This window comes from Chelmon rostratus, chromosome 5 (genome assembly GCF_017976325.1).
Source record: "Chelmon rostratus isolate fCheRos1 chromosome 5, fCheRos1.pri, whole genome shotgun sequence".
Classification (NCBI taxonomy): domain Eukaryota; kingdom Metazoa; phylum Chordata; class Actinopteri; order Chaetodontiformes; family Chaetodontidae; genus Chelmon; species Chelmon rostratus.
Window position 1 is genome coordinate 5,707,697 of NC_055662.1, and position 15,492 is coordinate 5,723,188.

The 15,492-nt window shown below is 43.9% G+C and overlaps 2 protein-coding genes across 5 annotated transcripts in view; one reads left to right on the forward strand and one right to left on the reverse strand.

The window, feature by feature from the left end:
• si:dkey-91m11.5 (PH_BCR_vertebrate and RhoGAP_Bcr domain-containing protein) overlaps positions 1–9,164 on the reverse strand; it is a 31,346-nt gene extending 22,182 nt beyond the window's left edge. For both annotated transcript variants that reach the window (XM_041936376.1, XM_041936374.1), the window contains exon 1: positions 7,009–9,164. In XM_041936376.1, the coding sequence (XP_041792310.1) occupies positions 7,009–8,359 (1,351 nt within the window). In that variant the 5' untranslated portion in view covers positions 8,360–9,164. The remainder of the gene's footprint in view (positions 1–7,008) is intronic.
• ift81 (intraflagellar transport 81 homolog) overlaps positions 1–15,492 on the forward strand; it is a 28,464-nt gene that overhangs the window by 4,311 nt on the left and 8,661 nt on the right. For 2 of the 3 annotated variants that reach the window (XM_041936377.1, XM_041936378.1), the window contains exons 1-10: positions 9,731–10,142; positions 10,265–10,368; positions 10,481–10,661; positions 10,763–10,852; positions 11,028–11,093; positions 11,410–11,520; positions 12,658–12,742; positions 13,289–13,452; positions 13,537–13,632; positions 14,711–14,857. In XM_041936377.1, the coding sequence (XP_041792311.1) occupies positions 9,999–10,142; positions 10,265–10,368; positions 10,481–10,661; positions 10,763–10,852; positions 11,028–11,093; positions 11,410–11,520; positions 12,658–12,742; positions 13,289–13,452; positions 13,537–13,632; positions 14,711–14,857 (1,188 nt within the window). In that variant the 5' untranslated portion in view covers positions 9,731–9,998. Of the gene's footprint in view, positions 1–7,313; positions 7,318–9,730; positions 10,143–10,264; positions 10,369–10,480; positions 10,662–10,762; positions 10,853–11,027; positions 11,094–11,409; positions 11,521–12,657; positions 12,743–13,288; positions 13,453–13,536; positions 13,633–14,710; positions 14,858–15,492 lie in introns of those variants that run through there. The other variant, XM_041936379.1, reaches the window with a different exon arrangement.

The following is a 15,492-nucleotide window of genomic DNA, read 5'->3' on the forward strand; positions in this document are numbered from 1 at the left end:
CCACCTTTGGAGAAAAGCGTCGGAAGATGCCAATGTGAGATGTTGTTAAAAGCTTAGCACCACTTTATGGCTCCAGCAAATGGATTCTCCTCCGGACTGTGTGGTCACTGGGGAAACAGCGGTGGCAGGGAGAGCAAATAAGAGAGGAGCGGGATGAGGGGTGATGGCTTTCAGACACTGGACGTGATGACCCGGCCTGTGGCCCTTGTAATTTTCCTCACCTCATGGCAAGTGGACAAATTTGAATACACTTCACAATGAGTCTTTGGTGACATTTAAGTCTATAGAGTACAAAGAGTCTATTTGAATCCCCACACCAATGATGAGGGGCACTCTGTCCATGATCTGCACAGTAGTACTCAAAGCCTGCCATCACCACATGATGCTGTTTTTCTATTTCTATTTCTGATACTGAGCTAATGCTAATGGGGCATTCCAGAAAACCTCACTTCTATAAAGTTGGATGACTTGCAAGAGGCAAATTAAAATAAGAATGGTCAAAATCGATCAAGTCTGGGTCAGTATAGGATTTCCCATAATTCAACAATATTCATATTTTTTTCGGTGGAATCCCGTCCTGCTCTGGCATGCACAGAGAGCATCTAAGCACATGCACCTTAAATCAGGTTGCAGGTTGTCAGGTTGCAGAGATGGACGGGTTGAAATTGCATCCATGCATGGATTGTGCATGTAGATTGTGTTTCAGAGACAATCCGGCAACTTGGGTGGCATCAAATAAACATGCAAAATTTATGGAGCTGTGTATGATGATTATTCATTATATAGTTTGAGGGTCTTGCAACTTACGGGAGCTTCCCCGGTAGAAACAACAAAACGGGAGGTCACTAGAAGATGGCTCTGAAGTACGGGAGAAATCCGGAAAAACAGGAGTGTTGGCGGTTACCCTACATGCAAACCTCAGCATGCTAACATGCTCACGATGATGAGGCTAACATACTTATATTTAGGAGGTACTGTATGTTTACCGTGTTCTCCATCTTAGTTTTACCATGTTAGCATGCTAACATTTGCAAATTAGCAATAAGCACAACGTACATGTGAGGATGGCGGGAAGGTCATTAGTTTTGCAGGTATTTGGTCATAAACTAAAGAATCAGTAGGGTTCACCCTCTGGGACCATGAATGCCTGTGCAAAATATCAAGGCAATCCATACCATAGTTGTTTATTTCAGTCTGGACTAAAGTGGTGGATGATCTGACCAACTGACAAACCGACATTACCATCCCTGGAGGCACACCGACAGCATGCCAAAAATGTGTAGTCTCTGACCCAAATCCAAGATTACTCATAGAAGACAGTTTAGTGCTCCCTGTGAGTAGTAAAATGACTTCGACATGTAAAGCTGGCAGAGTGCCCCTTTAACCTTGTACTGTAAGTGGGGCATCTGTTATTGCAAACGCAGACAACGGCTGTGTGTTTGAGCAAAAAAACGTTAGCCAACACAACATCATCACATCCTGGAGTGTCTTCTGGATTGGGAGGCCCTTCAAACCACAGGGCCGGAGGAGGCAGCGAGGCCCACCAGCACTCGCTTCTGATCTGCTGTAGGGCAGTCTACAATTAGTGCCAGTCACTGAGCAGCGTAGGTCAGAACTGGGCCGCCCAGCCCAGCACACCTACTAATCAGCGTGTGTTGAAATAGCTCAGGGTGGTCAGACTACTGCTTGTAATGTGCGGCATAACAGAGAGGATCAAAGCCCAATAATTGTTCCAGTCTGTGAAAATAAACATAGACAATGGTGCACATGCACGGACTTGCTATACACAGCTTAGCTCTATTGATAAAGAAGGGAATAACAGCATGCCTAATATAGTACAGTAGTTATTGAGTCCTATTTTGTTATTTTATTGGATAATTATACTGATCTCACTTGTTTATTTTTTCGAAAGCCCATAATATATACTGGACCCGGCCAGTCTTTAGCCTTATGTTTGTGTTTTATAGCGAACACCAACTTAACTGCTGACGAAGCTAAGAAATTTAATCAGCCTCATGAAAAATCACAGTAACCTCCAGGTATGATTAAATATTCATTTGCATGTCTGAATAGAATTAAATATTAGTGAACAGACCTCACCTGATGTGCTTTAATGTGATTGGTTCAGTCATAATCTGCCTAGTAACACAGGTTTTACAGCATATGGTTGCACTGAACAAGTTGGTGAAAGCAAATCATGCGAAAGCTCAGGGTAGAGGGAATCAAACTACAACACTTAACAATCAGCTGTATAATGTCCTCTGTCAGGCTGTATTATGTCTCTTATTTTCTCAAGTTTGAGAAAATAACCCCTGATGATGTCATAGTGATGTCATCGCGGTAACTGGCCTGGGCTTGGAGACGACAAGTTTAGAACAGAAAGCTTATGATACAAATTGGGGGCGTGAGCTTGAAAAACATGGGAGTTTACCAGGCAAAGAGGGTCAAGTTAAGAGACGATGCTGAGCTGCATTATGGGAAATGTAGGACTTGATCCATACTGGGGATTAAAAGTCAGGATATCTCAGCCTCTGATGCCTCAATTTTGACTTTAATTTAATCTCTCATTCGAGCCCCCTAACTTTGAGAAAGTGCAATAACGAATCACTGGAGAGTCCCTTTAAATGGATAAATACAGGCAAATATAGGAATTTAGTGTCAGGATTCACCTGTTGTTAACGCGTTTGCTTTCGTCGTTCCCCCACACTTCCCTGGCTCACTTGGCGAGAGAACATTTTGTCTAAAACAAACTGACCAGTGGCACAACAAGCTCCATGGGTCAGGCGGTAGTGAGAGAGGTGAACTCATACAACACTTAACGTTTCATTAGCCGTTTCCCCCCACACCCCACAAGCAGCTGAGACATTCCATAAACACTTGGCCTGCCAGCCAGCAGCACAGAGGGCCCTTTGAGTGGGACCTGGGAGGGGAGCTGAGACTGCAGGACCGGAGGGCTGAGGCCGAGCACGAGGGAGGATCACTGAGCCGGAGGAGGCCCGCAGGCTCATAAACATGCCAAGGATTTTTTTTTTCTATTAACATTTATCTATGGAAATATGTATGTTAGTATGTGAGCAGAGGAGCTAATAGGAAGATATAATGTGATCATATACACACTTTTTAAACAAGTGTTTTTGTTCTGGTTTCTGATAGAGGGGAACAAAAAGGCTATTCATGGCTTTTACTGCGAGAGCAGCTGGTGATGCCTGGCCTGGTGTACTGATGGCCTGCCAGCTTTTGACCACTTTACCCAGTACACTGCACAGAAGAACAGGTGTCTTACTTACACACACACACACACACACACACACACACACACACACATTGAAGCAAACTTGACTGGCCTCAAGGGCCGCCAGCACTTCCTCTTGTAGGCCCACTTTTCTAGGAAAGGGTGAGGCTGAATTCTTTAGCTTCCTTGACCACTAAACCTCAGATGTTGATATCCAGGTACAAGGATAGGCCTGTCTGGGCTCCCTTCAGGGACCTCAAATATTCATGAGTCTGCAATTAACCAGGAGTGTGGACCTGCACTGGGGTGACTCCTGCTGAGGCTGCAAGTAGGACCAACCTCTGTGCTGAGGCCAAGACATTCAGGCAGACTTCATCACCTTTCAGACAGACACTTTCTATTAATGTCACAGCCACCCCAGACAGACCTGTCTACCTACAGACACTGTGCCATATTTGACTGGGGCAGGCTCAGCTGAACGCACCCGAAGAGATGATTTTTGCAGAGGGATTATTAACTAATTGTGAGATTTATTATTTCCCTTTTGGACAACCTATTCTTCTATACCTTCTCAGTGTAATACATTAACCATGAGACCATCTACCCGCTCAGACCCTTCCTCAGCCACGGCAAAAGCTGTGGCCAATGTCAGCATCATGATGATAATTAATTATGGCAAAATAGACCCATCAGAGAGCTGGCCTCCTTAAAGGCCCACAGCTAATCAGCAGCTCTTCACAGCTAGGCATGACAAATGGCCTAGATAACCAGAAACCAGGAGACAACACTTATTCTTCTATTCATAGAAAAATGTCCCTTGAGATGCGTCAGTTTTAGACTGGCCACTTCACTGAGATTTTACACAGCGATGCAGCTGGGTAGCCGCAGGCCAAGCACAGGTTTGTTTGTGTCAGTTAGTAGGTGTTTCTAATAGTCATTTTTCCCAGGCAGAGACTGACTGCCACCATGCCAGACACTAAAACACTCACACAACAGCAGCAGGGACCACGTCAATTCTCTGTCTCCTGCAGCTTTCACATATTCCATGACTGGGTGCAGAACATAAACTGAACATCAAATCTTACAGTCTAGAAAGCCTAATTTAGTTCTAAAAACTGATGTGTCTTATAGTCAACAGTTTATGAAGCTGTACATCTGAGCAGTGACACAATACTCTGCTAACTGGGGCACAAAGTGTCTCCACAACACTGAGATTAAGTGAAGTTTACTAGCCCAATTTAATAGATTTGAGTGAATGCCGCAGTGCTTTATGATAAAAAGAATAAAAAAAACTTTCCAACTGCTCCCTAAAAGTCACTAACCACAACAAAGAGCAGTTTATTGCAAAAACTTGCCTCAAAACCGGCTCCCTGCCTGAGGCCTAATCCAGCAACGTGCACAGTAATGTTATTACAACATCAGAAAATAAATCCAGACTTCTGGTAATCCACAAAGCAAGGTCCACATGAGGCAGCTGTGCTATTATGTCAGCAACAAGTCTCCTCTGGACAAAAGCTGCACCTCAGGCTCTGCAGCACGGTGGCTTTAAACAGAAGGTGTCACGACAGGGTACATTACAAGGGGAACTCCACAGATTTTACGCTTAATGGGTCAGTTTACTGGTCATGGGATGGACTACTCAGCCCGTGAAAGAAGCTGTGTAATGAGTGCAAAAGCTGATTCTTGACCATAGAAATAAATAAAAATACACTGATAATCCACTTACTAGCTTTCTCCAGGCCTTTCAACCATGACACATGAGAAACTTCTTGAAATGAAGATGAAAGCTTTGGAAAAGGCTAGTTGGCAGACCTTGAGTTCACTTTTTTGGCAAGATGTATAATGTCCTCTGTGGCTCTTAGAGAGCTTTGTCAAGTCTGAGAAAATCACGCCTGATGATGTCATAGTGATGTCATCAGGGTAATGCCTCTTGTTTGTTAGTGCTTCCATGGCATGAAGTCTGAAAGATGTGAGCATTCATCTTTTAGGCAAGGAGGACAGATATTGCATTATGGGAAATGTAGGATGCAGCATTTTTGGATTAAAAGTCAGGATATCTGAGCCTCTGCTGCATCAGTTGTGATGGTACTCTTTGTCATAAATGTATTAATTCTTCAGAGAAACTTTCTTTGCATTCGCTCTTAGTTATTTTTCTGCAAAATAGAAGATGGAGATATGAGTGCGAAAAAAAAAAAAAAAAAAAACATCCCGACAGTATGTTAGCAGCACTGCGCGACAAATGGCACAGTGGAATGACCTAGGTCGAATGGATTTGGACATTTCAGTCATCCGAGCAGCGTGCTAGCTTACACTTCATGCTGATTATATCACAGACTATCTGCTTGTTCGTCACATGCTTTGTGTCAAAGAGCTTTGGACTGGATCACCTTATATAACAACACACTATTCTGCTCATCTGCTTAATCTGACCCACAGTGGATAACCCTTTTTTTTTGGAGGGGTAGAGGCAGACTATTTTCCAGCTCCAATCCTAATACTTGCTCTGTATGCCAATCCCTCTTTGGCCTCGACCAGCAACAATACGTGTCCTCGTGTGTCATTCACTTTGACAAACGTTCTTGTAGAGGAACACTCACTCCCGCCTCTCCTTCTGTCCTTGGCATTACCAAGTTGCCCAGACCACTCTCCTTATCCCACTTAACATTGTTATATTGTTAACATGTCAATACTCGTGCTCAATGAATGATTCTCCTATTGTGTTCACACACAGCAACAGGAAACACTGATGGCAGGCACTTTGATTGGAAGCCACATGACACACTTTAAGCCCCTCGATCCTCTTTTTTGAGGGAGTTGTCAGGGCTTTTTCCTACCCGCCTCCCGTAACAAAGAGCCTCCCTAAATTTATCACGCTAGACAAACCCCTTTAAGTTAATTACTCGGCACCAAGGACAACAACACTGATGTGTGCTGACACGAAAACACTCAGGGTGGACAGGGCCGAGCGACCGGGAAGCCCGGGGGCAGCCGCTGTCTCAGTCAGAGCATCTCTGTGAGAGTGCTGCAGCACTCAGTGGGCAAAGAGCAGAAGGGGGTGAAAAAGAGAGGGCAGGCCTGCTAACAAAGGGTAAAGAAAACACTCCTGAAAGAACTGCAAAACCACTGGGTTACTCTTAAGAATCAGTCTATGTAAAGTCCATGTTGCCAATTCTAACCTCTTCATGGCAGACTGACTTTTTACAGGCTCCAACCTGATGAAAACATGTTTAGCCTTTTCTGTTGAGAGCTTCATGATTAAGTTGAACGGGTTAACATTCATGAAGCGCTCAGTATGGAAAGGCTGCGATGAGACAAAATAAAATTCTCATTAACGGGGCGAGAAGATGATTTCCATCAAATCTGGCCTCTTTTTTTTTGTAGGCCACTTCAATCATAAAAGCTCAGTTCCATGCAAGCGAACCAGCTGAAATCCAAGAAAATGACCAAAACACGACAAGAAATGTGTTTAAATGTGTTAAAAATAGAGTGCATCATAATCCTGGCTTCAGAAAACATTTTAAGATGGATTTAGTGTCTGGGGTCAAAATATTAGGACATCATTAAAAAGACTGCAAGTGCATTTCACTCATCAGTGACTTATTCTGGATGAAGCCCAGCCAGAACAAGCACAGGCATCTTTCAGACAGTGATTAGAGCGGGCCTTTAATGTGCTTTTTAGTACTTTACCATCTCTACCCAATACAATACTTTTCTGTTTTTAATTCTGAAAATGAAAGGCTTGAGGAACATCTGTGTTGTGTGTCGTGAGGACCTACCCAGATCTCCTTGAAGACTGTTGTCATGAGACGTTCTGCTGGAAGTGGTGGAGTCCCCATCACTGGGCCAGATCTGTCCCGTTTTACGGACCCCAATGATGGAGGCCTCAGACACTATCACCTGCTGCTTCAGACGCTTCTGAGACAGGGGTGTGGGAGGGCTGCTGCTGTCAAAGGAATGCTGGGAGGGTGAGCGGCTTTTCTCTCTGTACATCTGATAAGTGGTGGGGCTGGGAGACACATGGCTGGACTGGCCCGAGGAGAAGTCCTCCTCACTGGATGTTAAGTTTTCGTTGGAGCTGCAGTCTGGTGTGTAGCCTCCTCCTACATCGTCAAAGCTGCCAGGAGAGTAGGAGCGCCTCGGCCAGGTGAGGTGCGCATCCTCCTCTATGCTGTGGTCCTTAATGTGGATGACTCGAGTGTCCCCGTCAGCCATAATTCCCCCAACGTACACACTGGTGTAAGGCTGGCACTCTGCTGGCTGCCGCTCAGACTTTCCCCCAGTGGAACGGATCACACTGTCTTTCAGGAAGTGTGGGTTGGCCTCAGCGTCATCATACGAGCCATTGTAGCTGCAGTTCCCCTCAGTGGATCTGCCTCTCTGAACAGCCTTGCTGATGTCCCCCGTGGCGGCTGACAGGTTCACTGGGAGGGAGTGCAGGGACCTCTTCCGCTCCATCTGCATGGCCTGACAGCCCAAGGTGCTGATCTTGTCTGAGACCTCCCTGTCGTTGACTTTGACCAGCCCTCGATCGTGATGGTACTCCATGTTCACATAGAAGGGTTTCTCCTGGCCGCCCATCACTGACAACCCTCTGCCATCTCCGGCTGTGTGAGAGTTGACTCTCCTGATGCGTTCAAAGTTGGATCTCAGAGCTGCCACCGAGCCTGTGCCCAGTGGGAAATCAGGAATCTCTGACTCCTGGCGGACGGGTGACACCCCACCCTTCTGTTTGGCCGGGGATGCACCATCCACCTCTCCTTCAGGATGTGGTTTACATCTGGCTGTCTTTCCAGGCCCTCTGAGCTGCTGCTCCTCCACTGGTGCCTCATCTGCGTGGGACCTCGGGCCCTCTGGGCCACTGCACAGGTCTCCGTCATTCATCTGGGGCGTCCTTTTAAATCCCCATCGCTGCCCGTCATAAGACTTCCTCTCTTTTGCAAGTAGAGTCTGCAGGTAGATCATGCGAAAGCGCTCCTTGTTTACTTCCTTCTCCAAGTGCCTGATGGATGCTTTGCATTTGTCCAGCTCCTGTTCAATGTCCCCCATCGAGTTCAGGTCCATGCAAGGGGGATCAGACTCAGGGAACTGGGCTCTCCATGCCTCCACAAACCCCACTGGTTCCACCATTGTTGTTACTCTGACATAAAGTGTTCAATCAACTAACAACACAAACATACATTTCTAAACCATAAACTGGACTTGACTGTTTGCAATTGAAAGCTTCCATGGTGCTGTAGGACAGAGAAGTGCTCTCCAGAGTAAGGAAGGATCCACTTCACAGGGAAGAAAACCTGTTAGTGTTCACTCTTTACTCACAAGGAAAATCCTCCAGAAGTAGGATCACCGGTCCAGTCTCTTTGCTCCTTTTTGAAACAGTCCGAGAAATGTGTTTGTCCTTATCCCTGCACCCGATGCCGTCTTGTGCTCGCCTATTCTCTGGAGAACCTCGGTCTTCCTCTGTGTTTGGTGTCAGACTGACTCGCAGCTCTCTGGTGTTTTGGCTCTCCGTCAGCGTTACAGTGTCAGCAGAAAGAGGAGGGGCTTCATGGATGCGTTTCAGGCTCACACTCCAGATTCAGAAAAAACAAACAAACTGATGATTTGTGAGAATACTGTCTGTGGTCCAAAACGGCGATCCCAGGTAAAGTTGATGAGGACTAGAGGAAATTAGGCAGGACGTCCGTTCCCGAGGACATGCAGCTATGACAGCTACAAGGCGGATGGTCTAATAAACTGACACTAACGGCAGAAAACGCCCCACGGCGTGCTGAACATGAGGCTTTAGTGCGGGGAGCTGTTGTCTTCAGGCTGTTACAGTTCAGGTGGAAGAAGAAAAACGAAGTCCTGACTTTGAAAACAACTGTCCGGCGGGTGGTTGTTCAAACTCAGCAACGATTTTTGATCCTTTTCTGAAAGAAACCAGCCGGCTCACTCATTCCGCCCCCATCCAACCGCAGCCCTCGTAACTTAGCTCGTCTAACACACCTTTCAGCTCCTCTCTGAGCACTCCGGTTAATCCTGCCAAAGTTCATTGTGTTACAACCTGAAGCCGAGCCCTGTGAAAATATCGCCATCTTATGGTTCAAAAGTTCAGACTGACAGAGGGCTGCGTTCAACACAACGTGATGCACCTCCTCTAGAAATTATACCTGGTGACTTAACACGGTTTTGTGCGCAGTTAAAGCCACCGAGATTTAAGTGCGTGTTCATGTTGAAGTTCATAGGCAAACATGTTTGTGCCATTGGTCTCCATTAAAAGTGAAGAGAAGATTGAATTCAATCATATATGATCATTTTTGTCACTATTATTTTCGGCCATTAAGCACATACGTCTGAGTTTTCATCGATTTTGTACTCGTCTGTTTGTCGAATTAAGTGGCCGAGCAATTTGCGCACATTTAGCGCAACAAAACTCTCTCAAGCATTCTGCCAAAGCTACTTCCGGTTAGCAACCAACCCGCGACGCCTTCGTGGTTTCCATGGGGCTGTTGATAACAACCGCTGCTTTTCTGTCCGCTAGCTAGCAAGTTGAAGAATTAACAAGGCGAACTAACAAATCGTTTTGGAACGTGTCTTTATAATTTGCAAATAATTGTTTTCCACCGTTACCAGCAAGTAGGGTAGATCGTTTAAATGCTTCTTTGCGTGCTGGATCGCATGTTAATCGACGACAGTTAGCTAAATTAGTTAGCTAAACGTTAGCTGGCTAATCCAGCAAAGAAGAGGACTCATTAACTTATAGCAAGCAAGCTTTATATTGTTCAAGATGAGTGAGCAGCTGAAATTCATCGTTGAACAACTTAACAAAGACCCGTTTAAGAAGAACTTTAATCTCATCACGTTTGACTCCCTCGAACCGATACAGCTGCTACAGATTCTAAACAATGTTCTGGCTGAAATCGACCCAAAGGTGGGACACTAGCTTAGTGTTGGAGCAAATAGTGTAAAATGTTGTTGAATGTCAGATAGTGTATGGCATTTATGAATTAATCTGAGCTAGGCAACGTTATTTACTTCTACTCTTGTCTTTAGCAAGCTTTAGATATCCGTGAGGAGATGCCTGAACAAACCATAAAGAGAATGTGTGCTCTGCTGGGAATGCTTAAATACAAACCTTCTGGCAGCCTCTCTGATGTGTAAGTAATACATTCAATGACAGTTTAATGACCTACGCCTCATGCAGTGAGTCTATTTTGAATGCATAATCAGAAGGAGTTTTTCATCATATGATCTGCTTCTGTCATGCAGGAGCAGCTTTCGACAAGGTTTGGTGACTGGCAGCAAGCCCGTGGTCCACCCTATTCTCCACTGGCTGCTACAGAGGGTCCCTGAACTGAAGAAAAGGGCTTATTTGGCTCGCTTTCTGGTCAAACTGGAGGTGCCTGCAGAGTTTCTGCAGGATGATGTTATCAATGACACCTATCACCAGGTTATTAACATAGTACACGTACATATGTCATTTCCGAGTGTTTGAAATTGTAATAACCTAAAAGACAAAACAGGCTATGTACTGCTGTTGTGTGTTCACAGTATGAAGAGCTGGTGGAAGGTTTTAAGACCTATCATAAGGAGTGTGAGCAGCTGAGGACTTCAGGCTTCTCCACTGCAGAAATCCGAAGAGTAAAAACACTTAGTTATTCTTAACCATCAGTTTGTTTAAAGCTATTGATGCAAAGCTTTGCTCAATATATGGACATTGATTTTGTTTTTCAGTATGTGACTAACATAATAATTCACCTTCTGAAGATTAGTTGATATTAAGCACTAATGTAAGCTCTCTCTCCTCCAATAACAGGACATTAGTGCGATGGAGGAGGAGAAAGACCAACTAATCAAACGTGTTGAGAGGCTGAAGAAGAGGGTAAGGGAAACTGTTCCAAGAGGCCCCATCGCTCTTCTAATGCTTGGAAAGCTTTAGGAGGAATGAAACGAGGAATGAAAACATGTCCCCAGACATATATTATCAGCTTGTCTAATAGACCTGACAGGGATCTGACAGGCTGCAAGGCTGTCTTAACAAGGCTGTGAAGTACCGAGGTGTTGATTTAATGGGCCTTACTTGCAGGCCGTGCCCAAATGTGCAACCTGACTCTGCGAGAGGTGCTTGGTTATTTCTGCTGAGCATGTAGAAGCCTGTAATCAGACATCAGCGTCATGTTAACTTGTGCATCCACTAGGTGGAGTCAGTGTCCAACCATCAACGGATGCTGGAACAGGCCAGACAGCTGCGAGTGGAGAAGGAGAGAGAGGAGTCACTGACTCACCAGAAGCAAGAACAGAGGAACCAAGTAAATGCTTCACATTCACATTCACAGTTGCTTACCTTGGTATAATTTCCTAAGACGTTATAGACCAGTTAAACTTTCTGCTGTCCGCTGCTTTCCAACAACTCACACTATAAAATATTTTTTTAGTGTGAGTTTTTTTTTTTTTTTCCACTACTTTTCCCTGCAGTTGTGGATTTGGATGTTTATAATCAGAGAAGAATAGAGGTTATTGCGCATAATAACTATACATTGGATTGTACAGTCTGATAGAGGAATGAATGAATGATCTGCGGTAGCGCTACAATAGGAAAAACAAGTTTGATATTGGGTTTGATATTTGGGCTGAAACAATCGGCAACTGTTTTGATCATTGAATCATAATTTCAATGAATTTTCAAGTACAAAATGGTGAAAAAAATGTCAAAGATTTCACTGACAATCTCTGGGTTTCAGACTGTTGGTCAGACAAAACCCAACATTTGAGCACATCACCTTGGAAGTTGTGATGGGCATTTTTTTTTTACTAATTTTAGGACAGTTAATCAATAATGAAAATAATCTGTTGCAAAGTTGCAGCCTTATTTGATTTAGTTATCAACAATGGAGACATTTCAAATAATAATGATAATTCATTTGCACCCCCTGTAAAATTACTTTTGTTGTAATATAATTTTATAAATTAAAACATTTTCAACAACAATTTTTCATGAGAACCAGATTGTGTGAACAGATAGCTTTCATATACTTTTATTGAGACATGTTGAATAGAGTTGAAAGAAAATAAATTGTCAACAATTTTGATCATCACTTAAATTATTTAAAGCCAATATGACCCCAAAAAGCACTGCTTCCAGCTTCATGAATTTGCTGGTTTTCTTAGTCTTCTGTGATAGGAGATATAATACCTTTGGGACAAAACAAGCAATTTCAAAATGCAACCTTAAATGCAGGGGAAACATGATGTGCAGTGTTTACTATTCTCTGACATTTATAGACCAAACAAAAAAGGCATTAATCTAGAAAATAATGAGAAGATGAATCACTAATGAGAGAAGTTGTTAGTCGAAGTCCTGATGTTGAACAGACTCATTATCAAATGGGCACTGAATGTTGATGCTCCCACATTACCCGTATTAGTAATCATTTTTGTGTGTTCAGCTGTTCCAGGCAGAGCAGAGACTGCAGAGATCGCAGCAGCAGTTGAAGGATTTGCGACAGGCAGCAGCAGATGCCAATCCAGAGAGTGAGTACCCGTGTCCTGCTGTTGCCTCTGCAGGGCACAGCTGGATGGGTAGTTCAAGGACACAGCAGAGCATTAGGGGGGTCTCCCAGCTAATAGGCTTTCATCTTTTGAGCCCCTCTAATTATACTGATCTTTGAAGTGCCATGGTAGAGCTTATCTGTTGTTGAAATTGTCTCCTTTTGTTCTCATCGGACATTGGGCTCTTCAGCCAGAGGAGAGATTAACACATTTGCAGTTTCAAAAATGACTCATGCCGGGCAGACGATTCAAGTCACTTATGTGTGTGTTCAAGAAATTACTTTGGCACGCTGTTGTTTTAGTGTAAGTAATAAGAATTGCATTCAGTATTACAGTTACATTTTGGAAGACGATTTCAGCTTCAGCACTTTTTACACAAGATATCATGTTTTTTTACGTGCATAGTGACTTTGCATGTGCTGTATGAGTGATATTCAGGTCCTCTTAAGCAATCAGCTGTGGAAAGCCTGACAGGGTTTCAAACACGTAAAGCTCAAAGTGCTTAATTACAAGCTCTAACTCTTTCAGGCTTAATGAAGAGGCTTGCAGAGGAGATCAAGATCAACTCCTACATGGTCTCTGAGAAACTCCCCAAAGAGCTGGAGGGCATGAGGCGTACAGTGCAGTACCTGCAGAAAATAGCATCGGAGCCTGCCATGGGCCAGGCCGATCTCCACGAGCTGGAGGACAAGGTCAGAACCAGGATGTGGAGTTCAGTCTGTACACCTCCATACCCTGCTAAATTCTGACGTGTTCTGTAATTGTCATGTTCACAGATCAAAGAAGTTGATTCCCAGATAAACCACCTGATTGAGAAGAGAATGATGAGAAATGACCCCATGGATGACAAACTGACCCTTTACAGGCAACAGGTGTTGGCTTTGTTGAATTTCTGTGATGTCTTTGTCTATTTTGTCTTGTGTGAACTGGGCTGTGTGGGAGCTGACTGATGTTAAAGGTGCCATGTGGAGTTTTCATGTAAAGAAGCCAAAGTTATGTTCACATTCAGTGTTAATCACCAAAATCTATTGTGTGTATCCTTGAACTCCAACAAATCCTGACTGCATTTCTTTCCTCATACAACATTTACAAAGCTATTTTAAATCCAGCTTTGTTTACATCCATATTTGATTGCTGGCAGTCTTCGTCTTACCTGCCTTTGTTTGGACATTACGGCAATATAACTTGGCGTGTTACTGCCACCTTCTTTATCAGTGAAACCTGAGCACGTGCCTGAGATAAACAAAACAATCCATGTCAACAAGTCCAAAGGTAACCTTTAGGGATGAGGTGCCTTGCAAAGGTTCAACAGTAGGTTTGTTTATGGTAGAGAAAAGTACACTGATGTTTGAGAGATTGATGAATCTCTTTGCTAGAGTAGAAATTTAAATGTCATTTCTAGATATGTTTTAATACAGTACAAGTACAGCAGTACCAGCAGTACCATATCAGACACTTATTAGTGCTTGGTGCACTAATAAGTGTCTGATATGGCTTTCCCACCATAGTTCAAGTTTAATTATCTAGTAAATATTTCAAAAGTCACATCTACTCCTCCATGTTTTCACTTCACTGAAAAAAGTCTGTTCAGTGTACGGGTACTAGAGGCTTCAAGTTTTCACATCACTCTTGTGTAAGTTGCGTATAGAACCACAACTGGCTTTCGCACAAGTTGTGACGTTAAAGAAAATGCTGCTCATGCGTCCAGGTGTTAATCAGAAAAGAATGTGCGAACAGCATTTGAAACTTCTAGTTTCAAATTGTAGTGTAGGAGGCCTTTAAGATTTCACTCTGATTCCTTTTTCTTTTTTACTCCCTCATATTTCTTGCCCATTTTTTTCTCTAATAATGTCCCCATAGCTCAATTGCATTCACTTTTCCATGGGTTAACAATCATCCAGATAAAACTTTTGTCATGGTTGTATATTCAATGTACTGTGACTCTTGCAGGCCTCCATCATCATTCGGAGGAAGGAGTCAAAGGCAGAGGAGCTTCAGGAAGCGAGGGAGGAGCTGGCCACAGCAGAGAGGGAGCTGAGGCAGAGGACCAGCCAGGCACAAGCCTCAAATGGGGAAGAGGTCATCCGCGGTGATGAGGTACACTGTTGGAAGTGCTTCTTACAGTCGCGAAGTAATTCAGTCTCTAAATATCAGCCGTCTGAATTTCTTCGAAGCTGTGTTGATCTTATTAGCTGGACACACAAAATGTCTCGCTTTGTTTCTGAGAAGAATTTCACTGCCAGTGTCCAAGAAAAGAAACATTTTCTACATGATTCTTTTCTTTGTGCTCGAGGTAACTGCTCACATCACCCACAGAAAGCCCAGCTTTATCTGAGTGTGCACTGGTAGATTTGCAAACCGCAGCGAACACAAGAGGCTATTTCTGTTCTTATCCAAACACGGATGGGCTCACTGTCTAATGTTACTTACCCCTTTTCCTTACTCTCCCCCACATTCCCATGCAGAGCCATAAATAGAACACGAGAGAGAATATCCAGAACAAGGAACTGTACGGGACAAACTGCCTGAAAGTTGGCCTTCTCCCTAATCTTTAGTGTAATCAAGGCCCTAATTCAAGTCAGCTGGACACATTAAACAGACTCAGGCATAAAACCTTTGTCTTTATTTATATCCCATGATGAGGATGTACTCCTGCTTTCAGACACATGGCATGGTGTACTCTGAGCTGTCACGTTGACCGATAGAACTGAACTATTGACAGAGAGAAAAAA